The sequence below is a fragment of the Castor canadensis genome, chromosome 1 (genome assembly GCF_047511655.1).
Source record: "Castor canadensis chromosome 1, mCasCan1.hap1v2, whole genome shotgun sequence".
NCBI lineage: Eukaryota > Metazoa > Chordata > Mammalia > Rodentia > Castoridae > Castor > Castor canadensis.
This window is the reverse complement of record NC_133386.1, coordinates 139,735,028-139,761,506: the sequence shown is the minus strand read 5'-3', so window position 1 is coordinate 139,761,506 and position 26,479 is coordinate 139,735,028. Positions and strand designations below refer to the sequence as shown.

The 26,479-nt window shown below is 45.6% G+C and overlaps 1 protein-coding gene and 1 long non-coding RNA gene across 8 annotated transcripts in view; one reads left to right on the top strand and one right to left on the bottom strand.

Annotated features, from left to right (window-relative positions):
• The window catches only part of Numa1 (nuclear mitotic apparatus protein 1), a 68,214-nt gene that overhangs the window by 15,278 nt on the left and 26,457 nt on the right, over positions 1 to 26,479 (bottom strand). For 3 of the 7 annotated variants that reach the window (XM_074084026.1, XM_074083999.1, XM_074084006.1), the window contains exons 2-9: positions 14,705 to 14,785; positions 9,659 to 9,744; positions 4,907 to 4,986; positions 3,747 to 3,829; positions 3,087 to 3,167; positions 2,323 to 2,410; positions 1,166 to 1,289; positions 271 to 428 (exon numbers count right to left, since the gene is read on the bottom strand). In XM_074084026.1, the coding sequence (XP_073940127.1) occupies positions 271 to 428; positions 1,166 to 1,289; positions 2,323 to 2,410; positions 3,087 to 3,167; positions 3,747 to 3,829; positions 4,907 to 4,986; positions 9,659 to 9,744; positions 14,705 to 14,746 (742 nt within the window). In that variant the 5' untranslated portion in view covers positions 14,747 to 14,785. Of the gene's footprint in view, positions 1 to 270; positions 429 to 1,165; positions 1,290 to 2,322; positions 2,411 to 3,086; positions 3,168 to 3,746; positions 3,830 to 4,906; positions 4,987 to 9,658; positions 9,745 to 14,704; positions 14,786 to 19,111; positions 19,263 to 19,470; positions 19,780 to 20,141; positions 20,458 to 26,479 lie in introns of those variants that run through there. The other 4 variants (XM_020160930.2, XM_020160931.2, XM_074084017.1 and 1 more) reach the window with 3 other exon arrangements.
• LOC141425823 (uncharacterized) lies at positions 345 to 1,966 on the top strand. The gene is made up of 2 exons (XR_012450956.1): positions 345 to 452; positions 1,718 to 1,966. It is a non-coding gene; the product is annotated as an uncharacterized lncRNA (long non-coding RNA).

Genomic DNA, 26,479 nt, shown 5'->3' with positions numbered 1-26,479 from the left:
CCCACAGCATGGGGAGGAGAAAAGACTCAGCAAAGAACCACGGGAGCAGAAAGAGGGAGGAGGAGACACACAGTGTACAATCTACAGGAAAGGGGGCACTGAGGCAAGAACAAAACCCAGCTTCCAGGAAAGTCAGCCTGACCTTTGTCCCAGGTCTGTGCTCTAAGCTCCAGGAACAACATGGGAGGCTAACCTGTCCCCAGAGCTTCCCTGGATAAAAACCCCAAATGCCGCCTGTTCACTCACATCCATAGGGTACCAAGCACCCACCTTTCTCAGTGAGGAGCTTGCGGCTCTCCGCCAGCTCCAGCTCCAGCTCATCCCTATTGTTTCTTTCATCTGCCAGCTGTTTCTTCAGTCGTCTCATCTGGAACTGTGGGGTTTGCAGGATGTCACCCATAGGGGAGGCTGGAGAACCTGAGAGGAAGCTAAGGAGATGGCACAGATCCAAGGTAAGAACCTAAGATCTGAAATAACCATTAGCAGACAGGGAAGTGGAGCAAGGGTGGAGTAGGAGCTGGGAGCACAGGTTGGGATGCCCATGCACCTGGGTTCCACGTGCAGTGCTATCTCATGTCTCATGAAATGACCAAGACACACTTTTCTTCTGACTTCTCTGTGCCTTAAGTTCTTTGTTGGAGAGTCTGGGAATGTATTCCCCAGGAAAGAAGGGAACTCCTAAATAAGAACTGCCTTTGACACCAGATGCCAAAGGCTCACACGTGCAATCCTGGCTACTTAGAAGGCTGAGAATGGGAGAATCATGGTGCAAGGTCAGCCCAGGCAAATAGTTCCGAGACTCCATCTCCAAAATAACCAGAGCAAAACAAACTAGAAATATGGCTCAAGTAGTAGTAGTAGTAGAGTGCCTGTTCACAAGTATGAAGACCTAAGTTCAAATCCCAGACACACACACACACACACACACACACACACACACACAAAAAACAGCCTTTGAGGGAGGCCTACCCATAACAGATTCCAAACAGTTCCCAATGCCCCAGATTCCCTCAGGGTTCACATGAGGAAATCTAAGGCCCACAGCATCCTCCAACCCTCCCTGAAGACAAAAGAACCTGATCAACCGCTTAGTCTCCAGAAGACAAGGAATGAGGACAGGATGGGTGTGGCAGCCCCCTCCCAAGAAGAGAAGCCCAGGACATACTTGTTCCCACTAGAAGAGGAGGCAACCCTCTGTAGCTCTAGGAAGCGAACCTCCCTCTTGGCATGGTGACTGGGTGGGGAGAGCTCTTCAGACAATGTGCTGGAACAGGTGGAAGAGACAGGAACTAGGGGTAAGAAGCAGAGAAACAAACCAAGAAAGGTTAGGGGCGGGGGTGAGGGAGGAAAGACTTCCATCACCTGACCCCAGAGGTCAGGGTCTCTAACCAAAATCAAGTGCAAGGCTTCCATCTGTCAGAGCATCAGTGCTCAGAAAAGCACAGTGGCATGAGAGAGTCCCTCGTGCCACCACTCAGAGGCAGCTTGGAAGTCTTGTACAGGGTTCCCCCCACCCCCAACAGCTCTCATGTTGGAGCCTCTGACCTTCCAGAACGTACCCATTTTGAGCTCTTATACCACACTCTTTCTCCAAACCTTCTCTTCCCTTGGTTCCCATGAGCACATTTGCAGGACTCCACCTCATCACACCTCTCCTTCCCCCATCCTTCAACCCCTCCTACTAGACGTCTGACGGGCCTCTTTGTTTTGCCTACAGTGCCTACAGCTTCCATGGAAGAACAAGAGGAACACCAAATTCAACAGCCAGAAAAGAACTTGCCCAGACCTACATCTTATTCCTATCATCATCAGCTGAACTCTTTATCAGAAGACTGGCAGAACTCTCACTCTTTCTATTATATGGCCAATAGGACATCTGGCATATTCTGTACTTTGCTCCCTTATCATGCTTACTGGTTTTTATGTATCTGCCTCCACCTAGAACGTAAGCTTCATGATGGGAAAACCTACTTAAAAAGAGACTATGTATCCCCCAGCTTCTAAGCTTAGAGTAGTGATGTTTAAAAAAAAAAAAAAAAAAAAAAGATAGGGGTGGTGATCATGGACACCCTAACAGCAGAAGAGATGACTCATAAACGCCCTGCTGACCTACTGCCAGGCAGCAGGGAGGTGGACCACAGGAACTGAGGTACTAGCAACATAGCCCAGAAATCATTCCTCCAACACACACACACCATTTCTAAGTGCCAACTCTGTGCTTTGTGGTTGGGACAGTTAAAACCCTTCCCCAGTTCATCAAAACCAGGATCCCAGCAGTCCTTTGCTCAGAGATGAGGGGATCCTCAGGAGTGACCTACTCACCTTTCTCCAAGAAGTTCTGTAGGTCCTCAGTAAGGTTTAGTCCATCCTCATGGTCTAGCATAAACTTCAGGATGACAGCTAACTCAGCCTGAGCCACGGAAAGAGAAAAGGAGGGTCACTGTGGTGTCAGAGAAGCTTCTGGGTGGGCTCAGGACTCCATCCCAGCAGTGCCTATCCCAGGTTCTCCTGTGTCCTAGAACCTGTTGTATCGGACTGTTTCTTTCAGAGCCAAAGCCCCAGTGCCCACTCTACCACAGTGGACTAGAGATACACTCACCCCACTTGCTCCACCCCTGCAGCCTTCCCTACAGATCCAGAATCCAAGTTTCTAACAGACTTCACTTCTTAACTGACTTCAAAGAAGGCGGCACAGGGAGAAAGCTTTTAGTCCTAACTATGCTGCCCTCTTTCAGAAAACCCTACTGGAGGAAAGAATGAGGTATGTGGAATGCATTATGCAGGGGCACATTTATGAAAGGAGAATAATTTCTATGTATTATCCAAATACACAGAACAGTTAAAAAAAAAAAGACTCTGAAGTCTGTCCTTTAAAAAGTTAGCAGTCATGTATGAGAACGAGATTACTGGCAAGTATTATTTTCTTTTTTGTGCCTCTCAGTATTTTCCAGATTTTCTACAATAAATGGCTGCTATTACTACAGTCATGGTTTTTCAGAGAACAAGATGCACTGTTCAAAGGTAAGAACACAGGGTGAGGGAAGTCCAGGCTGGCAGACAAGTGGGGTAGAGATGCAAGAGCATACCTGAATCCTATATTCAAACTGCTCCCAGTCCCGGGGGCTTCTGGAGCTCATGGTAGCATGGTATAAGAGCAGCATTGTCATCTAGAAGCCAAACAGGAGGCAGCCACTGAGTGGGGCTGTCTCTCTTCCCAGTACTCCCACTGTTTTGGGGACGTTGAGCTACTGTCTTCCAAAATTCCTTTAATCAGCAGTTCCAGGCTACCATCCTTAACAACCCCAGAAGATACTTCATTGTTTTTCACCAAGGACTCCATGCACACTGTGCAAAAAGCCAGGTGTCAGGATTCCTGTACAGCTAAGTTCCCAGGCTTAAATCTTAAGGCCCCTTCTTCAGGCCAGCGCCGGGAAACAACAGAGAGAATGAAGTCAACTGAACTAAAAAGAAAAATATGATCACTGGGTGAGACCTGATTCCTGCCAGGTCTCCATCGTGGCCCTCAGTGTTGGTCTAGTAAACCTCTCTGTCAGAAGATCACAGACTTCTAGGATCCTTGGACAGAATTGGCCTCTGGCTCAGACACAGGTGGCTGTCTGGTACTACCTCCAGCTTCCAAGGGCCCTAAAAACAAAGCACCCACCACCCCCACTTTGGGTTGAGAGAAGGCCTGCAGGTCCCTCAGCCTCTCTCCCCCTCCCCCAAATCTGGAATCCTCCAAGTACCTTGGCCAGTTCCAGCTCTGACCCCTCCATCACTTTCTGCATAGATACCAAGCATTCTGGAGAAGAGGAATGTTTTTGATTTTCTGTAAGGACAACAATGTAGAAAACAGTGAACTCCCTGGGAACCATACCTGAGGCCCTCAGAACACCCAAGTGTGAGAAGTAGAAATGTAGCCTCTGGAGGGATTACGAGATGCAGGGCTTCTTATTCCTAAACCCTCTCTCACCTGCCTTAGACTTTCATCTGAAGCCTATTCTATCCTGGGTCAGTCCAAGAACTGCAGGGATAGTGCAAGAAAAAAAGTAGGCTGGGGACTCACAGCAACTCTGCATCAGGATACTGCATTTAACCTGCCCACTCTCCAGCTCCCTCTTAGCACCACAGAGGAAGCCCAGAGATCCCAGGTTACTCTAAAGTCCTATTCCAATTAAAGCATACAGAATCCTGCAGCTGAGTCACAGTAGAGCAACTGAGAACACCTGACCCCTATGCTGCCAGGGCCCAGGATCAGCTATTAACTCCTTGCTTTATCTAGATAAATTCTCACCTTCTCTATTATTCTCTTGAGGGAGGTTCCCATGTCAAAGGCAACAAGTGTGTAGTCTAAGGCTGAACCAGGGAAGAGGAGCTGACAAGCACTGTGCTAGAAATGTCACGTGTTCTTACTTAATCCTCCCATCTATCTGAAGAGCAATTGTCAACATTTCTATACTACAGACAGGGAATCTATGTTCAGAATGGTACAAGGCAGAGTCGATAAGTCAGCCTAAATCAGCCTCCGTCCCTATACCCATTGCCTAAGCAATTATCTAGGGTACCAAGGGAAAGTTATCTAGAGAAAACTGTTTTCTTTCGAAGGAAAGAAGGTAACAGGGATCCTCTCCTTTCTCCTGTCTCTTCAAAGGGGGGCAGAGGGAACAAAAGACCAAGGTGATGAGTGCCAAAAAGTGACCCTTTGCTCTACCTGGACCTGAGATGAGCTCTGGGATACTGACCAGGGGAGGCATCACAATACTCAGGGAGGCTGATCCAGCTGTATTCATCCTGTGCTAGACTAGGGACTCTGCATCCTTTCTCCTCCAGACACCTTTGACTGGCACCTCTGTTCTCCCAAACCCCAGAAGCCAGAGCTGCCCAGCTAGATAAGAAAGGTGCTTACTCTGCAGAAAACTGCACACAAAGTCCAGTCTCTCAGGCACCGGCTGCTGCAGGATTTGCTGCCCTTCTTCAGTGCCATGGCTAGAAAAAGACCAAGTGTTAAGACTATAGTACTTAACAATCTCTGGCCCTATTTGCTTATATTCTACTTCCCCACCTTTAAGTTTGTTTTATGCTGGATTTGGGAGAGAACCAGACTAGATCCTAGAGGCAGTAAGAAGATGGCAGAACACCATTTATTCAGATAGAACTGTGTGGTAAGTGAGAAGTGGGGACTTGAAGCATGGAGTCTTTCTAGAAAAGAGGACACACTGTCATTGCATTTGCAACATGTAATGAAGAAATGGAGACAGCACAGATGAATGGGAAGCTAGGGTAGACAGTTTGGAATGACTCAACTGTAAAAGGTCAGGAAGCCTGGGAAAGACAGCTAGAGTCTTCTGAGACAGAGTCTTACTTTGTAGCCGGGGCTGGTCTGGAACCATACAGCTAAATCACTCTTGAGCTGTCCTTGCTCCCTGACCCTCACATGTTTAACAGCAAAAGCAAAGCACAAAGAGAGCAGTGAGGGAGCGAGGCAGCAGGGGGCGCTCTCACATAGCCGGTCTGTGGCCAGTGAGCGTTCACTCTAACTGCAGCTTCATTTTTCAGATAACTATCTCTTTACCTCTTGAAACGGGTGAAAGTACACATCAGGTTACAAAGCTGAACTCTATCTAGACAACACTTAGAGAGACTAATCCTCAGGTCTCAGCCAACCTTGTGGAAAGGAGGGCAGAACTCCAGTGCCAGATAGTCTGTAAGGCACAAGGAGCATCCAACCCAAGACCATGAGTATCCTCCCCCTCGCCCCCATCTTCCACATGATTTCAAAGGCTTCTTCCTAAGGAAGCTTGCAAGAGGCATTCTGGGTAGCTGGCCTGAGATTAAGGAGTCCTACAAACTCTTGAGGAGGTGCTAATCTCACTGACTTTTTTTTTTTTTTTGGCTGTACTGGCATTTGAATTCAGGGCCTCACACTTGCTAGGCAGATGCTCTACCTCTTGAGCCACTCCACCAGACCTTTTTTGTGATGGATCTTTTCAAGATAGGGCCTTGCAAACTATTTGCCGGACGTTGGCTTTAAACCACAGATCTCCTGATCTCTGCCTTCTTTGAGTAGCTAGGATTACCAGTGCCTGGCCTGACTTTGAAATGAGCCGTCTTCCCTATCCACCCACAGATGGGAGTATCTTAAGTGTAGAGTAGTATATACAAAATACAAATAAAGACTTTCCAGTTCAATGTTTGAAAAAATTCTAGGTTAAACTAAACTGATAATTTTCTTTTTTGGTTTTCTGGGAGTTTATTTGTTTTTGGTTGGTTGTTTTTTGGGTTTTTTTGCAGTGCTGGGGATTGAACTCAGGGCCTTGTGCATGCCAGGCAAGCACTCTACTACTGAGCTACACCCCCAGCCCTAGTTTTCTGTTTTTGAGATGCAGGTAGGGAGTTGCGGGTAAGTGTCTTACTATGATGTCCAGTTTGATCTTAAACTTGTGTGCTTATGTTATCCTCCTCCCTCAACCTCCCAAGTAACTGGGACTATGGACATGGCCCATCATTCAGCATGGACAGTTTTCTACAGAAGAGGATATATTACTTCCTAACCCTGTTTGATTATAAACCTTTTTCCTCCCTAAGCTCCTGGTATAAGTAAAGCTGCATGGAATATGCTTTGGAAAATGCTACTCCTAGAGAAATCCTGCCTAGACTTTTACAATGAGTTCAAGTGTCAGCTCTAACAGGGAACCATCCTGAACTACAGCTGGTCATGCCTCCATCACCTTCCCAAGTAGTCCTACAGCACTTGGGAATACAACTGCACTACTTACAACTGCTCACTTGCTAACTGTATTGGCTGAACACAAGGCATCTAACAGGTGCTCGGTGCATTCATATGACTGACAGCTGAGAGATGCTTTTTACTGGAACGAGCAGAGGTCAACATCAGAAAGATGAATGTCAGGGCTTTAGTTTTGTTGGCAAAATGCCTCCAGTCTCCTTTCCTATTCAAGCATCACAGCCATCAAAGAGATAGGACAGCCTTTTTGCTTTAGGTGTTCATTCACAAAAGAACAAGGAAAAGTGTCATAAGCTGATGCCAATGCATCGTCCCACAAAGAAGGCCACATGCCCAGCCCTGCCCAATTCCCACAGCTTCTCTCTGCTCCCCAATCCTGCCAACCTCTACTACCATCCTTTTGGAATGACATTTCTGATTTAGGTCAGCATCAGTAGCAGTATCAGAGATGCATAGCCAAACACTTTAACCAAGAATGTCTGTCTTGCCAGGTGCTGGTGGTTCACACCTGTATTCCTAGTTACTCAAGAGACAGATCAGGAAGTCCATGGTTTGAAACCAGCCTGGTCAAATAGATTATGAGACCATATCTCAAAAATACCCAACACAAAAAAGGGTTGGCAAAGTGGCTCAAGTGGCAGAGTGCCTGCCTAGCAAGCATGAAGTCTTGAGTTCAAACCTCAGTACCACAAAAAAAAGAAAAAAAAAAAAATCTGTCTTTCCAAAGACAGCTACTCTGTATTGCCTGGAGGTTAGGGCAACCTGGGATTTTAATCGCCACTACCTCCGTATCTATTAATTTTTCTGACTCTCATTCTCTCCCTCCTGCCTTCCCTAGAAACAATTTGGAAAACAGGCATCTTGAATTTCCTATGAAAGTTTTTTCCCAGGTTATAAACCAAGGACAAACATACATCTTTACTCTTAGATACATCTATTGTTCTCGTCATCAGGCCAAGGAAATTTATCTTTTCAAAAGCAAAAGCTCCTTGACTTACTTTGAAGTGAAAAAAGAAAACTGTTCTTGATTATATATTACCCAAAAGATACGTTATACCTGGTTCTCTCTTTTTAGTGGTGGTAAAATTAAACAGTGGGCTAAATATTGGCAGCCTAGTGGATTTACCAGCCATCGCTGCTAGGTATCTAGACTATCACTTCACTGGGTCTGCAAAATAATGGTTTTTGTTAGTATTAATAAATTGCTGGCTATAGGTGGTTTACAACCCTACCTATAAATTCTTGTAAAAAGAACCTTAACCTAAATATCAACAAGGAGAACACAGCAACAAAGAAGCAGCACCACAAGGATACAATTACTTAAAGCCAGGATTCAGGAAGTTCCACAGCACCAAAACAATGGGATGAAGTAGGGTGAGAAAAGCAAGCAGGAAACAAAATTGGTAAGAAATGAGTCTCTAATGAAAGGTATTTTTATTGTTGTTTTGTTTTGGGGTTTTTGAGATATGGTTTCAAATGTTGCCCAGGCTGGTCTCTAACTCCTGGACTCAAGCAACTTCCCATCTTAGCCTCTGGAGCAGCTGGAACCATAGGTATGCACCACTCATGCTCAGCTTGATAAAAGATCTTGACCAACAGACTACAAATTTTTGTTTTTGGGGCTAAGGATGCAACCCAGAACCTTGTACATGCTGAGCAAGAACTGAGCTACAACCCCAGTCCTTAGGCTAATGGTTGTCGATTTCAATTTACTAGCAATGACAAGTTGCTTAAGTGTCACAATGAAAGCAGGATTTGAGGAAGATTCTGGAGACCATCGGTATAGGAATGGACTGCAAGGAGGAACCAGAGAAGAACAAGGCCAGGAGGTCCTGATATCCAGAATGAGGCAGAGAAAGGGAAGTGATAAGTCTTCTAATGGACAAAGGGAAAGGACGGTGACCTATTAGAAATTAGTGCTGAGGAGAGCAGGATGCTGCTGAAAGCCTTGCCTGGGTAACTGGGAGAAAAAATGGCATATCTGAACCAACGAGAGCTTTCAGAGACACTAAAGCAGGTTTTAAAATCTTGTAAGGGACCCCACTACCATCATACATTTAAAAAATAATATAAAATCCACTCTAGTGGACTCACCTGTCCTTGGCTACTAGACTTTGGTGACAGAGAACCCCACTATACTTTCACTCATTCATCTGGTCACTTAACATTGATTGAAACCCAATCAATTCAACCAGGCATGGAAGTATACATTATAATTGGGAAGTAGAAACAAGAGGATCACAAGTTCAAGGCCAGCCTTGGGCTGTATAACAAGTTTTGAGTCCAGCCTAAGCTACACAGTGAAAGCCTATCTCAAAAAAAAAAGACTGAGCATTAGTGGCTCACACCTATAATCCTAGCTACTCAGGAGACAGAGACAATCAGGAGTATTGCAGTTCGAAGCCAGCCCAGGCAAACAGTTCATGAGACCCTATCTCGAAAAAAACCATCACAAAAAAAGGGCTGGTGGAATGGCTCAAGGTATAGGCCCTGAGTTCAAATCCTAGTACCAACAACAAAAAAAATATTGGAAATGCTATAACGGATTAGGAATGTTATAATGGTTACACTGTGCTAACTCTCTGAAATGTAAGAGCGTCTTCCTCTTTCTTATTCCTGGTCCCTGAGGTTGCTAACAGAGAGTTTATACGAGAGGGTGGGGAAGACAATGGGGAGGCCTTGGAGGCCCTTTTATGTAAGACTGAGGAAGCTTTCAGAGGGGGCAAACCTGAAACCTCTCCCAGAGAGGCCCAGTGGCTTTAGGGTGAGGTCAAAGTGCTGGCCTTTGGACCCACCCAGGCATTTGACGTCCCAGTCTCACCCCTGCTTTTAGGTCACAACCCACCAAGCAAGGAAATGCAGTCCAGTCCCACCCTAGCAATCAGCTCCTGGGAGGTGGGACTGCATACTCACATGCTATTAATGATCCTGATAAAGACAGTGCAGTCCTGGAGCTGCTGCAAGGCCTCCACAGGGTCAGCCACACGAAGACTGTTTACCTGCAAGCCAAAGGGAAGAGCCTGGTGAGACTGTTAGAAATGCCACAGGGTGTGGTTAGCTCCTTTCCCCAGACGCTGGCGCCTCTCTTCTCACAGGGTGCCCACAGTTGTAGGATATGGCAGCTTTAACAAGCTTACTCTATTCCAGTACAGGCTGGTACCAGGGCACACTTAAATACAAAGAGGTACAATAAGTTCTCAACCCTCTGTAATTTCTTACTAGCACGTCTTCCCTCGAGAGAAAGACACTGGATGGCAGACAGCCTGAGGTAGGAAAAAGAAAGGCTTTTTTACATTACCATCCTTTGTATCTCTGGAATGTTTACATTGGAACCCCTTTTATCTCTTGAATTTTTATATTGCAGCCCTTTGTAGCTCCTGAATTTTATCTGACACTTGAATATTACATGTTGTACACTCCCCAATAGGTATAAAATCTTGTCATTAATATATTTAAAAAATTCTTTCCAAACCAAGGTACACTGTAAACATATATGGAAATGTCACAATGAAACCCCCTGTACAACTAATATATGCTAATAAAAATGTTTAAAAAGAATTCTCTCCAGGGCTGTTGGGTGTGGCTCAAGGAGTACAGTATCTGCTTAAAAAGAGGAAGTCCCTGAGTTAAAACCCCATTATTCAAAATAAATGAATAAGTAAAAATTATTTCTAGAGAGAAAACTTTTCAAGGAAGGATAAACAATGACAATAAGACAATTATAAAAAGAAAAAATAAAAAAGACATGGTGCTGGTGGCTCATGCCTGTAATCCTCACTACTTGGGAGGCAGAGATCAGGAAGACTATAGTTCGAGGTCAGTCCAGACAATAAAAGCAACACCCTATCTCAAAAATACCCAACACAGAAAAGTGGCTCAAGTGGTAGAGCACCTGCTTTGCAAGTGAGGGGCCCTGAGTTCAAACCCTAGTATCGCCAAAAGAGGAAAGAAAAAAAAAGAGAAGGTAAAGACGAGTTGGGAACCCCACAGACAAAAACTTTCAATTCTGATTCAGCTGTCCGTTCCTTTTACTTGGCTTCAGAAAACCATCCATCTGAATCAGTCTTTAAAACCTGAAAATAAACCAGGGGTCACATGCAAGCAACTCAGGCACAGGTTCTTCAACAGGGATGTTAAATAACCTCTACAGGAAAACCTGTGGTTGAATTCCACAGGCACTCAGGTTCAGGAGAAACCTGGACTCAGGTTTACCTGTTATTACCAGAGGAAGGAAAGGCTTTTGAATAATAATTTCAGCTGGGTAAACCTACAGTCCCAATTACTAGAGAGGCTAAGGTGGGAGAATTGCTTGAGCCCAGGAGGTAAGAGGCCAGTCTGGGGCTGGGCAAGATAGTTCACACCTGTAATCCCAGCTACTTGGGAGGCAGAAATAGGAGGACTGTGGTTCAAGGCCAAACCCAGGCAAAAAGTTAGCAAGATGCCATCTCAACAAACAAGTCAGACAAGGTAGTGCACTACATGTCTGTAATCCCAGCTACATCGGAAGCCTAGGTAGGAGTATCGAAGACCAAGGCCCACTGGAGCAAAAAGTGTGAGACTGTAGCTGAAAAATAAGTAAAGGGGGCATAGCTCAAGTGTTAGAGGCCCTGTGTTCAAACCCCAGTATTGCTAATGTGTGGAATATAAAGTACGACCTCTCATTGGTCGTACATTGAAGTCTTAAGACAATATATTTATATATTTATACTATCTTTTGAAAAAAATCTCAGTGTAATTGGGGGGGCTAAGTCAGTCTATGTTTTCTTCAAAGATTCTGAAAACTTCAACCAAGATCCCTTTTGAAAATACAGAAGCTGCCCAGATGTAAGCATCTCAGCAGGGTGCCAGTGGCCCACACCTGTAAACCTAGCTACTCAGGAGGCAGAGCTCAGGACAATCATGGTTCGAAAGCCAGCCTGGGCAAATAGTTCACAAGACCCTATCTCGAAAATATCTAGCACAAAAAGGGCTGGTGAATGGCTCAAGGTATAAGCCCCGAGTTCAAGTCCCGGTACCACACACACAAAAAAAGGCATCTCAAGCCACCTCCTTTTAATAACTGCTATCTAGGTAGAACATTCAAAGGGTACAACTAATTCTCCTTCACAAGACTGAAAAATCCCACCAGTTACCTGGCTTAAAGTCACCTAAGCAATCTGATGCATAGCTTATCCCAATTAAGTAATGATCCAACAATACTTTTTCCTTCTGTGAATTACTTTACCCTCAGCGGAGTAATCAATCATGTCAAGGTAAAGAAGTGGAGCGACTGCTGTCTCTCATCATGAGTGCGGTGTGAGGACAAGAGCTGCCTGCAAGGTCTTCAAGTTGCTCCAGGCTGATCAAAGTTGCTGAGTCTTAAAATTCCCTGCAGCTGTTTAGTCATTACCACAGGCTGTTACAGAATAATTTCAAACTACACTTTAAGTAAAACAAAATAAAAGTTACCGAAAACTTGAACAAAAACACCTTCCCACTCACGACAGCATTTTTCATACATGTATTTCGCATTTTGATTTTTCTTTTTTATGGTGTGGGGAATGAACCCAGGACCTTGTGCATGCTAAGCAAGTGCTCTACCATTGAGCTATACCTCCAGCTCTTAATTTTTTCTAGAATTTTTTCCCTATGTATTTGTTTTACAACCACAGTTGTAATTATCCTATGTATGTAATATATACATAACAGAAGTTGTATTTCATGCTGCTAGTTTCATAAAATTCATTTTAGCTGCATAACTTTTGATTAAACTGAAAAAATTCCACATAACTATACTTTAATATTTTAATGCATGTTCACTATGGCTTGAAAAAGCATACAAGTATTTGCTATTAAACAGAACAGTGAGCCAGGTGCTGGTGGCTCCCGCCTATAAATCCTAGCTACTCAAGAGGCAGAGATCAGGAGGATCATGGTTCGAAGCCAGCCTGGGCAAAGAGTTTGTGGGACCCTATCTTGAAAAAACCCAAAAATTGGGCTGGTAGAGTGACTCAAGGTGAAGGCCCTGAGTTCAAGCCTCAGTACCGCAAAAAAAAAAAAACCAAACAACTAAATCATATCTATTCTTTCTGATGATAGTAGTCACTGTAAAGATAAGCCTAGAACATAAATAAATATATAAGACAATCAACAAAGCAATGTGCCTAGAGGAGCCCCCAGTATCCATAGTTGGATCTACTGAACTATAGACATAGCTCATGGCTCCCTATTATAATCCAGTCAGGCTTCCTCCCCACACACACCCCACCCCACCTGCAGGTTGAAGAAAGGAGGAGGAAGAATTGACAGTGTTTCTAATACAGATCTAAAACACTGAAATGTGGCCAGGAGCAGTGGTTCAAGCCTGTAATTCTAACTGCTTGGGAGGGACAGGGTTGGGAGGATTTTGATGCGAGGCCAGCCTAGGCAAAAACTTCCAGAGACCCCCATCTCAATGCGAAAAGCTGGATGTGGTGGCAGGTGCCTGTCATTCCAGCATACAAATAGGAGGTCCTAGCATAAAGCAAGACCCTATCTCAAAAATAAACAATGCAAAAAGGGCTGGTGGCATGGCTGAAGTGGTAGACCTGCCTAGCAAGCCCTGAATTCAATCCCCAATACCACGAAAAATAAAAACTTAAAATGCAATATAAATGTAAAAATAAAAAAATAAAACACTCAATTTAAAGTGGACAACTAAAAACTGCATTCCCAAGAAGATCTCAAGTTGGAGGCCAGTCTGGGCCTCATGGCAAGACCCTGTCTGAAAAGTGACAAAGTGGTTGTGTGTGTGTGTGTGTGTGTGTGTGTGTATACTAAACATCTCATTATCCTCATAATTACCCCATGTGGCATTACTATCCTTATTTTCCAAATGAGATGCTAAGAGGCTAACTTGCCCTGGGTTGCACAGGAGCCGGGGTTTTGATTCTAAGCTGGGCTGTCTGATTCCAAGGCCAATACTCATCTCATCATCACATGGCCTCTTTTTTTTTTTTTGGCGGGGGGCAGTACTAGGGTTTAAACTCAGGGCCTACACCTTGAGTCACTCCACCAGCCCTTTTCTGTGACGGGTTTTTTTTTTTTTGAGATTGGGTCTCGAAAACTATTTGCCCTGGCTGGCTTCAAACCATGATCCTCTTGATCTCTGCTTCCTAAGAAGCTAAGATTACAGGCATCAGCCACCGGCACCGGGCTACATGGCCTCCTCTGTAACTTTAAAATGTCCAATGCTCAGTATTATTTTCTTATTTGCCACTGTCTCAGGAGGAAAATACATGAGATACCTAACAGAAGAATTTAGGTGAAATAATCAACAAGGTACCAGAAGCTGGGCGCCAGTGGCTTACACCTGTAATCCTAGCTACTCAGGAGGCAGAGATAAGGAGGATCGAAGTTTGAAGCCAGCCTAGGCAAATAGTTTGTTAGACTCTATCTGGAAAAACCCTCCACATACACACACACACACACACACACACACACACACACAAAACCAATGGGGCTGGTGGAGTGGCTCAAGGTGAAGGCCCCGAGTTCAAACCCCAGTATCACCAAAAAAAATACCATAAGGACAATGTGAGCAGAGAGAAACAGAATAAAGGTGAGGAGAATCTTGACTAAGAATAAAAGCCTTTGAAGACCAAAGTCCCTGCAAAGTTGGTTATGAAAGTTCATAGTCAACCTTTAGTCAGAGTAAATGAAGACGGATCTCCATGATGTCCTGTGAGCACCCTTCTCTCAACCAAAGGCAATGTGCACCTCAGAGGACCCCCTGCTGAGCTATGAAAGTGGAGAGCACAGACCACTGCCAGCAGCAATGTCTTTGGAAATGAGGCAAGTTATTAAAGTCAAAGGGGAAAGGCAATCGAAAACCATACTTGGTCTGGAAGTGGGAAGACTTTGCATAACCCTGTTGCCTAGAAAACTCCTCTGCAGCTTCCTGAAAGAGCACAACAAACAAAAGAAAGCACAACTACTCACCCAAGAGAGGAGTGCAGTCGCCCGTGTGGTGTGCAGTGTCATCTTGGTGATCCCAGACTGTCACACCAATGTACCTGGAACCTAAGAGAGGAAGAGCAGTTAGTTGTATCAAGATCCATGATCAAGGAGTCAAGGAGAAATGGTTCCATTTATCGGCTCTGAATGCTTAAACAGCTCCCTCTCCAATCAGCACTCGTGCCTCTGAGGCACCATGGGAATTTGACAGAGCTCAGAGCACGTGAAAATTACTATAAAGCTCATCATGTGAAGACCAACACTCAGTTCAACGTTCACAAACTTCCCACGCGATCTTTGTTTCACAAAACGCAACATTCAAACTTGAATGTTAACCCTGGTCTTTGGGGCATGGAGCCTTTAAACACGGAAAAACTGGTTTTTCAGACAGATCTAGGTCTGGACACTGATTTCCTGAGACCATGCTCATGTGACTTTGCACAGTTAACACAGCCTCATTTGGCCTCACTATCTTCATCTGCAAAACAGATCCACAAATACCTCTCTAGCTTACTATGATGTTTAAAGATAATGCAAATAGTGCACTGTCTGGTGCAAGGTAAGAATTCAATAAAGGATCACTGTTCTTAAACAGAGAAGTTGGTTTCTTGCTCCTTTCTGCAGGCATCCAAATTCTACCTAACAATAACCAAGTCCTTGGAGAAATCAATTTCTGGATTTTTTACGACTTGTAATATTAAAAACAGACATGGTTGAAATAAGGGACTGGACAGATCCAAACCAAGGTTTCCAGACAAAGCTAAGCCTCATTATGGAGGAGCTCCTAGGGGACATTTAATGAAAGGTTAGGCACTTGTTCTGGTATTTTTACCCCCAATTTCCTTTGCCATGGGGAATCAGCCATCTGCCTGCCAACCTACCCGTGGGACCACAGACGATGAGTAAATATTCCTCAATACCTCCTAACAGCCCCTACGGTTCCTACAAATTTCTGTGGGCACAATCAGCCACCTTCTAGCACTATTTTAGAAAGAGAAATGATAGTGATAAGAGTCACTTCATCTATAAATCTCCCCATATAATAGCATCTCTAAGGTGCAGGTTCTATGGAACCAACATTTGCTAAGCACTTTCTGTATGCAAGGTGTGGAGATAAAGACACCACTCTTGCCCAAAAGGTGCTGACTGTCAGGTAAGGAGAAAGAGATATATAAATCTGATAATTCGCTCCCCCTCATCTCTTGGTACTTCCTATTCAAGTGCACTCTGCTTATCAGCCAACCAAAAGGTATATTTTTAGTCTTATATATGTTCTTTCTGTCCTAGAAGCTACATGAAAAATAGAGACAATGGCATTGCCCTTGCCTTTGGGGGGTTTATATAGCAGAGTGAGGAGTAAAACTAAATAGACATGAATTACCAGCAGAAGAAAATAATTAAATGCTAAGTATAACTAGGTGCTAATTATAATAAAGTACTTCCTAACCCTGCAAAACCCAACATGACTCCACCTGTCATAACATCAGCAGTCTTGGAAAGGAGCCAATTCACCTGGGCTTTGGTAGCGGCAAGGGAAATGGTGAAGGGAGCTCTCAGGATAGAAAAGGTAAGGGGCCCACAAGTTCCTCAGTCTTGGATGATTTCCTCCAAGAATGGCCTATCTGTGGGCACTGACTACCTCGTCCTTGGATCCAGGCCCAGATGACCTCAACTAATGCAATGAAATAAGGCTTTTCTGGTGTCTGGCCAGCCTACAGCTACAGGCTATATGCTCAGCCCGTAGGGTAAAGGTAGCAACAGACAACTCCTCAACTGTGGCTTTTTGTTTGTTTGTTTGGTAGTACTGAGGTTTTAACTCAGCTTTATTTTTTTCAAATAGGGTTTCTTGTCTTTTTTTTTTTTTCAGGGCCCTAAAGCCTGGATCCTCCTGAACGCCAACTCCGGAGCAGCCGGGATTACAGACATGAACCATACCATGCCTGTCATTTCTTTTTAAAAAACATCTCTGTGCTATTCAATAACAAGGGAATTGTGGTCCAGATCACCTTCCCCCATCCCCACCACTGCCTTGCAGACCTTCAAGGAGGCCCAACACTTCAGTCAGAAATCTTATTTGCAAAAGGAGGTAGACCTTGCTCCCTGAAATATTCCACAACTGTGCTGCCAAAAATGACTTGAGGCTTAACCAACCTCTTTTCTTCATCTCAGAGGCAAAACATAAAACCCTTAGGTCCTCCCAACAGAGCCTGTCTCTAGACAGACTCAAGAAAACTGGTGTCAAGGCTGAATGCGACACAGAATAGGAGGAATCCAATACTTAATGGTAAGAACTCCTGAAGGACCTTGTCATGAAAGGCAAAGAAACACTTACTTCCTCAGGATACCAGAGAGAGTGGCTTTAGCACAGCTCAGCTGCTCACTGGTACTGACAGCTTCTTAGGGTAATGAATGATTGAAGCCAGTGTCCCTGCTAGTGCTCAGCACTGCAACTACAGCTTTAAGTAGCCTTGGCTTGGAACCCAAGGGCTCTCAGCCAGAGCACCATCCTCCTCACCCTCCCCCTGAAATCTGAGGCAGGCCCCACCCAGAAGGCTGGGTGATGGTGATGGAAAACCAGATGCCTGCCATTGCAGCCTGGAAGCATTTCACAGAAGGATCTGCTGAGATACACCCCAATTTGATCAGATCAGGCACCACCATCACCCCAAATCCACAAACAGAAAACCAAAATTCCCAGAATGCAGGCCAGGCCCAGAGGACAGCTTCAGAGTTCCTACCTACCTGGTTCCTTGGCGGGGGGGGGGGGGGGGAAGCCCCCAGAATCTAAAACTGAGGCTTCCTAGAGCTGGAAACGCTCCCTTACCTTCTCCCTGGTCCACAAAGGCCTGGGACACAGCAACAGAGGCCTTGTAAACTTACATCTTTGTTACACTTCCCAAAGGGACTAATGCAGCTCCCCATCAGGACCAATTCCCACGTTTACAGGAAGCCCTTTATGTTTCCACAAACGATGTCAGGACAAGGAAAGTGATACTCAAGAAACATATAGCCTGAACCTTAAAGAGTTCTGGACCTTAAAGAGTTAAAGCCTAGCCATGGTTTCCTACCAGGACTGAAGCTAATGCAAACCACCTGCCCAGATGCAAGGACCAGGACCAGAGGGTCAGGTTGCTGAGCTCAGGGATCTCTGTTCTGAAAGAGCAGCAGTTTTAAGAGATCTCAAGTGATAGGCCAGTCTGAGTGGGAGCAGCACTGCTCTCCATGCCCCGCCCCCAGCATGGGTGCCAGTTCCCTTGAGAGTGCCTCTCAGCCACTTATTGCCTGCCTGAACACCATCTTACCTCAAGATAACACCAAAATGACCTTTGCTCTGGAGAGCTGCTAAACTGTCCTGATCTCTCAGCTCTGGCGCCCCTGTGTCAAGTGAACCTCATTCTTTTAGTGCTAGCTCCCACTCCCAAAATTTCAGGGTCACTCATGCTCCCACCCTAAGGAGCTTTTCTCCAGGCCCCAACTACCTCTCTGCTCTATGCTTCCAAAGCTTTACCGACTCCCAGCTAAGAAAATGGCTGCTCTATCTATGTGCTCAACCTCAATGGCAAAAGTTAGCACCTCTGACCGTGGGAGTCTGCCCGCCAACAGCCATTAAAATTCCATGTTCTGCCCCTTTCTAAAAGAGATACTCCTCCTATCTGAGCAACACCTGCCTCCAAAGGGTAAACACCATGATCTTGGGACTCCTCCTCCCCCGGTTCTGGGAGGGATAGATCAGGAGACAGGAAAGCAACCACCCAGACCTCATCTGGAGGAGTACCCTAGAGAGGCCCAGCAAAGGCCAAGCTACCTTATTACAGGATAATTCACTATAATAACCAAAACGGATAGGATGGCCTGATATGTGCCTGTAGTACCAAGTACAGGAGGAGGCTGAGGCAGGAAGATCGCTTGAGTCCAGGAGCCCAAAAGTGGCCTGGATAAGGCAAGACAGTCTCAAACAAAAAAACCTAAGAGGCCATGGCCTCTCATGGACCTGCTGGTCCTTTTGGCCTTTTTACACTCTCCACGGCAGGGGACGCACCAGCAAGATATCTACTCTTAGGTTTTTTTGTTTGAGACTGTCTTGTCATCTAGAGTTTGGCCGAGAATTCTGAGGCCCTGGAAAGGAATAAGGGACACTCCGAGGGGAAGCCCATATTCCTTGGTTTCTTCACAAGTAGCTTATTGATATCCGCCCCTTTTCCCCATACTCCGTGGGGTCCAGATTTGAAAGATGTGAACAGAAAGGTTGCAAGCATGAAGTGGACCTGCGGCCTGCGGCCAGATACTGTACGCTTGAGCGCACACAAGGCCAGCGCTCCAGCAGTTCAGCAGCACCCGCCCCACCACGGCATCCACACACCCAGGTAGGACCCTGCCACTGGCAAAGTGAACCTGTTTCACTGTCCACCACCGCGCACAAGCAGGGACGCCGGGGAAGAGGGAAGGCCGCCGACTGTCCGTACGGCTCCAGCGCGGCGGCGCACGCGCTTCCCTCGGAACAAAAACAGTGACACGCAGCGCAGGAGGACAGCGAGCGGCCCTGGGCGAAAGGCGCCAACTCCCGGATGTTGGCGAGAGGCTCGGCGCCTGCCTTCCCTCTGTTTACTTGCGCTCCTTCTCCCCTCCCTCCCATTTAGGATGGCGCAGCAAAGGGAGTGAGGGGGAGAATCCACCCCACCCTCATCCATGTTTGAACAAAAACCCAGAGAAAGAGTGAGGAGGAAAAGTCTCGGTGCAGGGGGGGGCCTTACCAGATTCCTAAAGCCAACCGTATCTACAGGTTTTAATCCGCCATTAGCATTTAAATCTTGAAAGGACAGGAGGAGGGGGGCAGTGAAAAGTAACCCCACACACAAAAGAAAAGTTGTTGGTTTTCTTCTCAGTCGGCCTGGCTGGAGCGATCTTCCTGGCTGACAGCCAGAAGTGCGTCACAGCCAGGAGTCTGCTTTCTTTAAAGGCGCAGCGAGCTTCCTCCGCGGTCTGGAGGACAGCCCCGCAGAGACCGCTGGGGGTAGGAGCAGGGGGAGGGGAGCAGGAGCTGGCGGTCCCCAAACGAGAGCAGGACGCAAGGGGGTGGGGCGGCAAGGCGGCCAGCCCGGGTAGCAACACACAAAAGCATACCCAGCCTGCCCTGCCAGACAAACCTGAGCGGGGGCCGGACACTCCCCCTCCGCCTTTTCCGCCCGCCCTCCTGGGGCTCGGGGCAGCAGAGCCCGCCTGGCCAGCGCCCTGGCCGGCCACGCAGGGCAGGCCAAGCTGGGCGGAACAGCCACTCCAGGAGCGCACACACAGGCCTTCTTCCTGCAGTCGGGGAGCGCACGCATGCTGCCCGCCTGCCCGCTCTGCTGCACACAAAGCGCCGGCCGAGGCACACGCCGCCCCAGCCCATTCCCCATTCCCGCGGGAACCTCTCCAGCCGTACCTTCTGCGTGGCAAGGCCAGGATGCTGCTCTGTGCCTGCTCCTCCCCCTCGGTCACCCAAACAAGAGGCCCGGGCAGATTTTGGCCCTGGAGTGCAGGCCTGCGCTGTCCTGTCCGGGTGGCTGCGCTATTGTCGACTGTGGAATGGCCGCCAAAATCCCAGCTGTGCTGCCAGAACCTAATCCCCTGTTCCGCTGAGCATTTGTGGGGAGGGGCGGAGGGGCCAAGGCACGGGACTGAGTTCGGGCAGGCACTGGCTGGAACCTTAACAGAAAGCGGCGCTGAGACCCATCGGCAGAGCCTAAGGCTCGGCCTCTCCAAGGCTGAAAGAAAAGATGTCTGACTCTTACAACACAAAACCCCAGCGTTTCCACCCACTGGGTAGCCACCTTCACAAGGCTACAGAAGCCCACCAGCTAGTTCAAAGAAACCGCATTTATCCAGCACCTACTACGTGCAAAGCACTGTTATAGGACATTGCAGGAAGTACCCCAAAATAAATTAAACCCAGCATCTGCAATGAGGTAGGTTATAATTCCACAGATCAAAAATGGTCACAAATATTACATTTCAAGACAGCATGTGCTAACTCCTACCAACGATGCAAAGAAAACGAAAATGTTGAGAGCAGGGAAAGATTAAAAAATGAGTGATATTTTAACCTGGAACTTGCAGCTCAGATGAGACTAGTGGAGTGAGGCGGCTCAAGCGCTAAGAGTGCCTGCCTAATAAGCATGTAGGCCCTGAGTTCAAACCCCAGTACTGCCAAAAAAAAAATAAACAAAAGAATTTCCGCAGATGGAAAGGGGCAAAAGTGGGGAGGAGCAGAAAGCAGGTAGGAGGGTGGAAGCAGAGAACAGGCTCCCACAAGGGCGAGTTGGGGTCAGAGATGGAAAATCCTAAACTTCAAATCAAAGAATCAAAGAAAGGTTTAAAGTTTATTTGGCTGTTTTTAAAACATAGTTGTGGTATGAGAACTGTACACCAGGTTTATTCTAGTATATAAATGACTAATGACTAGCAGCAAGGTGAGTCAGTAGGGTGCCCCAATAGGTGGGAGACCTGTAATGAGGGCACAGGATAAGGTAAGAGGGTGGAAAGGCATTAAGAATCAAACTGAGGGGCTGGTGGTGTGGATCAAATAGTAAATTGCCTGCCTCTAGCAAGGTCAAGGCCCTAGGTTCAAACCTCAGTACCACAAAAAATAATTGAACTGAGGAGACGCTGAGTGTCAGAACAAGAAAGAAATCAGAACATAACAGATAGAAGCCAATGCTACTGAGTGCCTACTATGTACCCCAGGCCATTCTGCTGACCTAATGTATGCTAACTCATTAAGCTTAAAAACACCCACCTAATGAGGCAGACACCTTACTACCCAACTTTAGAGATGGGGAAACTAAGCCCCTAAAAAAATTTGCCCAAGATCACACAGCTAGTAAATGACAAAACTGAATACTACTTGCTGCTATGTAAGAAACCATGGTAAGAAACCTCTGGGCCTTAGTATCCCAATTTGTAAATTAAGGAGACACCTCTGCTACAAAGTGATGAGGATTAATTCAGTAACATCTACAAAGTACCCCACAGACTGAATAGCACATAAAAACATGGTGGGTACTTCACAAAGATTTCTTCCTATTGGTATTGGTCCCTGTCACCAAGGTGTCCCAGCAGAGTTTGGCTCCCCATTTGTTGGAGAACCTGGAGAGGGTGCTCCTCCTGGGGCAGGAAACCAAGATCCTCAAGATGCCTGCCTTCTTCCTCTCAGTTTGCCTCCAGGATTTTACTTTAGAGGTCGGCTCAAATCCCTGCTCCTCCAGTACTGAACAATAAATCACTGTCAACTAAGAAGAGAAGTTAGCTTGCAGGGCATTTTCATTCCAGGACTTTCTATTCTGTATGTTTCTTTTATGTTTGAATGTATTTTTAATAACCACATACTACTCTGGTGATCAGAAAAATGACCTACATTCTGTGTTTGGCACTTGTACTGCCTTATGTATTTGCAGGAAAAGTCTTATCTTCACATCTAGCCTGTACATTCCCTAGGGGCATACCCCAGTTCCTTCTCTATCTATGGTCCACTACAGTACCTAGCACACTAGGGCTCCTTAAATCTGTTCCACTGAACTACATCTGGATGCCAGGTTTCAAAATCCAACCCTCTGGCCACCAGACAATATCTTTGGTGAGTGGTGGGGATGAGGTGGGGGTCAGATCAAAGCCATAGCTGCAGAGACTTCCCATCACCCCCTTCTTTCACGCCCTGTAGACTGTTCTCACAGTATCATCTGTACTCTGTCCTTCGCAAGGGCTATTTGTAGAAAGTTCTTATTCAAAAGAGCACCACAAAGCAAAGTCAAGAAAAATTTACAGGAAAGCAAAGTGGCAAAGACTGGCACGTAATCAATCCTCCAGAAAACAAATGGGGTGAAAATAAGAGGCAGGACTGCTAAAACCACCCAGAGACATTTGGCATTGTGTTAGCCCTGAAGCTTCCTAGCCATGACAGAAATGATACTGCAGCTTTTCTCAAAAAGGTCTCCCCACTCCCGCCCACCCCATGCAAAACTCAAGGCAGAGAGGCTGAACTCCCCACTGAAACCTCTCTGCCCAGTGGCCAAGCTTCTGGGCCAGCCAGAGAGCCTGCCAGTTTCTCCAGTGCGCTCTCTTCCTCTCCTCCTGTGCCAGACACAATTCCCCCAGCCCCTCTCAGCCTGGACAGACAGCAGGAAGGCCACATGGCTCCTGCCTGATTCTGCAAACCACACATTTTCCCTGGAAGTTGGGATAGGAGTGGCAAAACCATTTAAGGCAAAGGGGGGAGGACACGGAGAAAATTGAAGAGAGTTCAGCTGGAAGTTGGAGGTGGTGTTCAGTTAGGAGCATAAAGGATGTCCCAAAGGACCTAACAAATAGCTCATCTCCTGAGCTGCATGGTAGGTATGTGGGCATTCATTATGCTTGTTTAAAATGTCAATGTGACAGGTTTTAATATATATTACCATTTTTTACAGTTTAAATATAAGACAGGAAGAGAGCAATTCTCAGACTGCCCCGAACTGTGCTGACTCTAATAAAAATAACAAGCTTAGCATTGAAGGCCCTCATGACCTGGCTCCAGTCTTACCATCTAGAGTCACTTATGTCCTTATCCAAACCCTCCACCCTGCCAGGCAGGTCTGTAGGTTATAGACTGTCCTGAGGACTGGCTCTGGGGAGCAACCCAAGTGGGCTCTAACACTTCCTAGCTATGTGACCTTAGGCAAGTTAGTTAATCTTTCTAATTCTCAGTGTCCTTTTCTGTAAAATAGGGATAATCATAGAGTATTTACTTCATTGGGTTATTGTGAAGATTAAAAAATAAATGGGAAGTATTTAGCATAGTGCCTGGTGCACAGTAAGTGTTCATTAAATGTTAGCTATTAATTACAAAAGTAACAGCAACAACAATAATGATAGTCTGAAGGTATTTATTATGCCAGGACATCAAGTGGCAGAGAAAAGACTAGAAGGCATTGCATAATGTTTTTTTAAAGATGAGGAAATCTGAGGTTCAGGAATTAAGTGACTTATTTACATGAGTTAGTCATTTAAGTAGTAAGCTGTCTACCATGTCCCTACAGTATTCTCTACTGCTCTTAAGTAGACAACAATTGAATGAATGGATAAAAGCTAGCACACTTACAGGAGCTCAAAGAAACCTTATACTATTTTACTGGTGTCTGAACTCAGGGCCTCAGGCTTGCTAGGGAAAGGCTCTACCATTTGATCTACAACCCCAGCCTTTTTTGTTTTCGTTATTTTTCCGATGAGGTTTCATGTAATTTTGCTTGGGGCTGGCCTGAGACTGTAATCCTTTTACCCATCCCTTCCATGTAGCTGGGATTATAATGTGAACCAACATGCCCAGCTTATTCTTTTAGATAGGGTCTCACTGTTTTTCCCCTGCCACTGGCCTCAAACTATGATCCTCCTATCTCTTCCTCCTAAGTAGCTGGGATTATGGTATGAATCACCATGCCCAGCAAGAAATCTCATACTTTATGTCCTCATAAATAATCTTTTTAATCAAAACAGCAAAATAATTTATGATTTCAAAAGTAATCACTCAAGATTTCTTTTTTGAGGATGCAAGAGTTTTACAAGTATTAAAGGACAAACTCCTCTGAAGCAGCAAGCACCAAATAAAAGACTTCCACTCTCAAGGGAGAGAAGTAGAGCCTGGAAAGAACTGGAGAGGAGGACTGTTTCGAAGCCTGACCTCTGACTTATTTACAGCTGCCTCATTCTCCCTCTCCAGAGGGCAGTGGCTGGTTAATGAGTCAGTGTAGGTAAGCTGAAGCTTCCTGAGGAGAAAAGCAGAGGGCAAATCAAAACCCAGAGAGGATTCATGAGTCTCCAAGAGGCTCCACTCAGTTCTCCCTCAAGAAGACCTTTCTACAAAACACCTAAGAACCTGTTCAACCCTGTTTCATTGTCATAGGAGCAAAATGACTCTGGGGCCCTGCAGGCAACATATTTGGTACAATGTTTGTTCATAAACACAAAAATGATGATGAAAAAGGCAGAAGAAACCAAAATAGGGGGAAAGTTTGTGGAGACAGCATTCACAGTGGCAGAAAACACACTGCTCCTTGGATGTTGAAAGCCCCTGGAGATAAATTCTGGACAGGTCACTTACTTACGTATGTGGCTCAGGGCAAGTCACTTGCCCTAGCTTAGGTCTCAGTAAAGAAGGGGATTGGGTTAGATCCTATCTAAAGTACCTTTCTACCTCCAAAAATTCCCATGAATCTTTCTGCAAGTTTCCATAACAGCAGCAGCAACCACAACAAATCTTGCAACAGAACTAGTCTACTGAGAATCTGAGTAGTTAGGGTTAGATCACTAGTTAGGGTTTCCTTTCCAAATAAATGGCAAATCTCCTAGAAAGAGGCACTTTGTCATCCTATTGGTTCCCATCCCAGAAGCAAGGCACAGTGGGAGTGTCATTAATACTCTGATAACAGGAGGCAATCGCTGGAAAGTGGTAGTACCAACTTAGCCTGGCACATAAGGACAGGTCATTGGAGCTACACGCGAGGCTTGGTAAGGTAGCTTTCACAAACGGCATCTAACATGGGCATGATAAAACAAAACCTTCAGATTTGAACAGACTTCAAAAATTTAAGGAAGGCTATGTGTCATATTTCAGATAATTCCCCCCACTAAAGAATCCTAAAGGGCAGACACATCTACTCCAATTTTATAGAGTAGAAACCTAAAACTCAGTAAGAAAATACTTGCCCTTCAAGGTTACAGACTGCAACACCACACCTGGCTGAGAAAGGGCTATTTCTTCAATGCCCTTAGCAAACAGGCATATGGAAAGGTGGGGAGCTGAAAAGACCTCTGAGAATCTTGCTTTGGTGAAAACACCTCAGAAAGGGAAAACAGGAGAAGGAACTTGTTTAGAGGAGCTGTGAAGGACTGAATAATTTAGGATGGGGAAAGTTTACCCAGGATGAGCAGGGAAAAGTTTTTTTAAAAAAGCATTCCAGGCCGAGAAAACAGCTGAGCAGACAGAGCATATTACATTTTGCAGGGGCATGCAGTTTTAGGATAAGTAGTACCAAACTGTGAGGCACTTACATCATGTGAAGGAATTCAGATTTTATCCTGTAGGTGATAGGAGACAGCAAAGGTTTGCGGTTATTTTTGGTTTTCATGTTTGTTTGTTTATTGCGATACTGGAATTTGAACTTGGGGCCTTGCCCTTGCAAGTGGCTCTCTACCACTTCAGCCACAACCTCAGCCCCACACTGAAGCTTTTAAAGGCCAGAAAGGAGCACAAGATCAGAGCTATGCTTCAGGATAGTAACTGTACGAAATGTAGACTGGAATGAGAAAAAAACAAAACAGAGGATGGTAATACAGCATAATAGCTAAGAGCATGAGGTCTGAAGTTACAGCTGCCTAGTTCAAAGTGTGGCTTTGTAGCTTACTAGCTATGCAAGTGTGGGCAAGTTATTTAACCTCTCTATGCCCTCAGTTTCCCCATCTGTAAAATGAGAATAAAGTAGTACTTTCGCAGATGGTTGTTAAAAGGAATTAACAGGATAATATGTGCAGATCGTTTAACATAGTGCTTGGTTCAGGTAAGTGCTGTCTATATTAGAGGCTGAAATTCAGGAGCATAAGACACATCCGCATATGAGCTAGTGCAGACCATGCTCCTGAAGACCCCTCAATCTTTCTTTCCTATCTCTTGACCTAGTTAACTCCAACTTGTCTTTTGTATCTCATCAGCTCCAATGTTACTTCTTCATCTTAGCCCTCCTTAACCCCCAGATT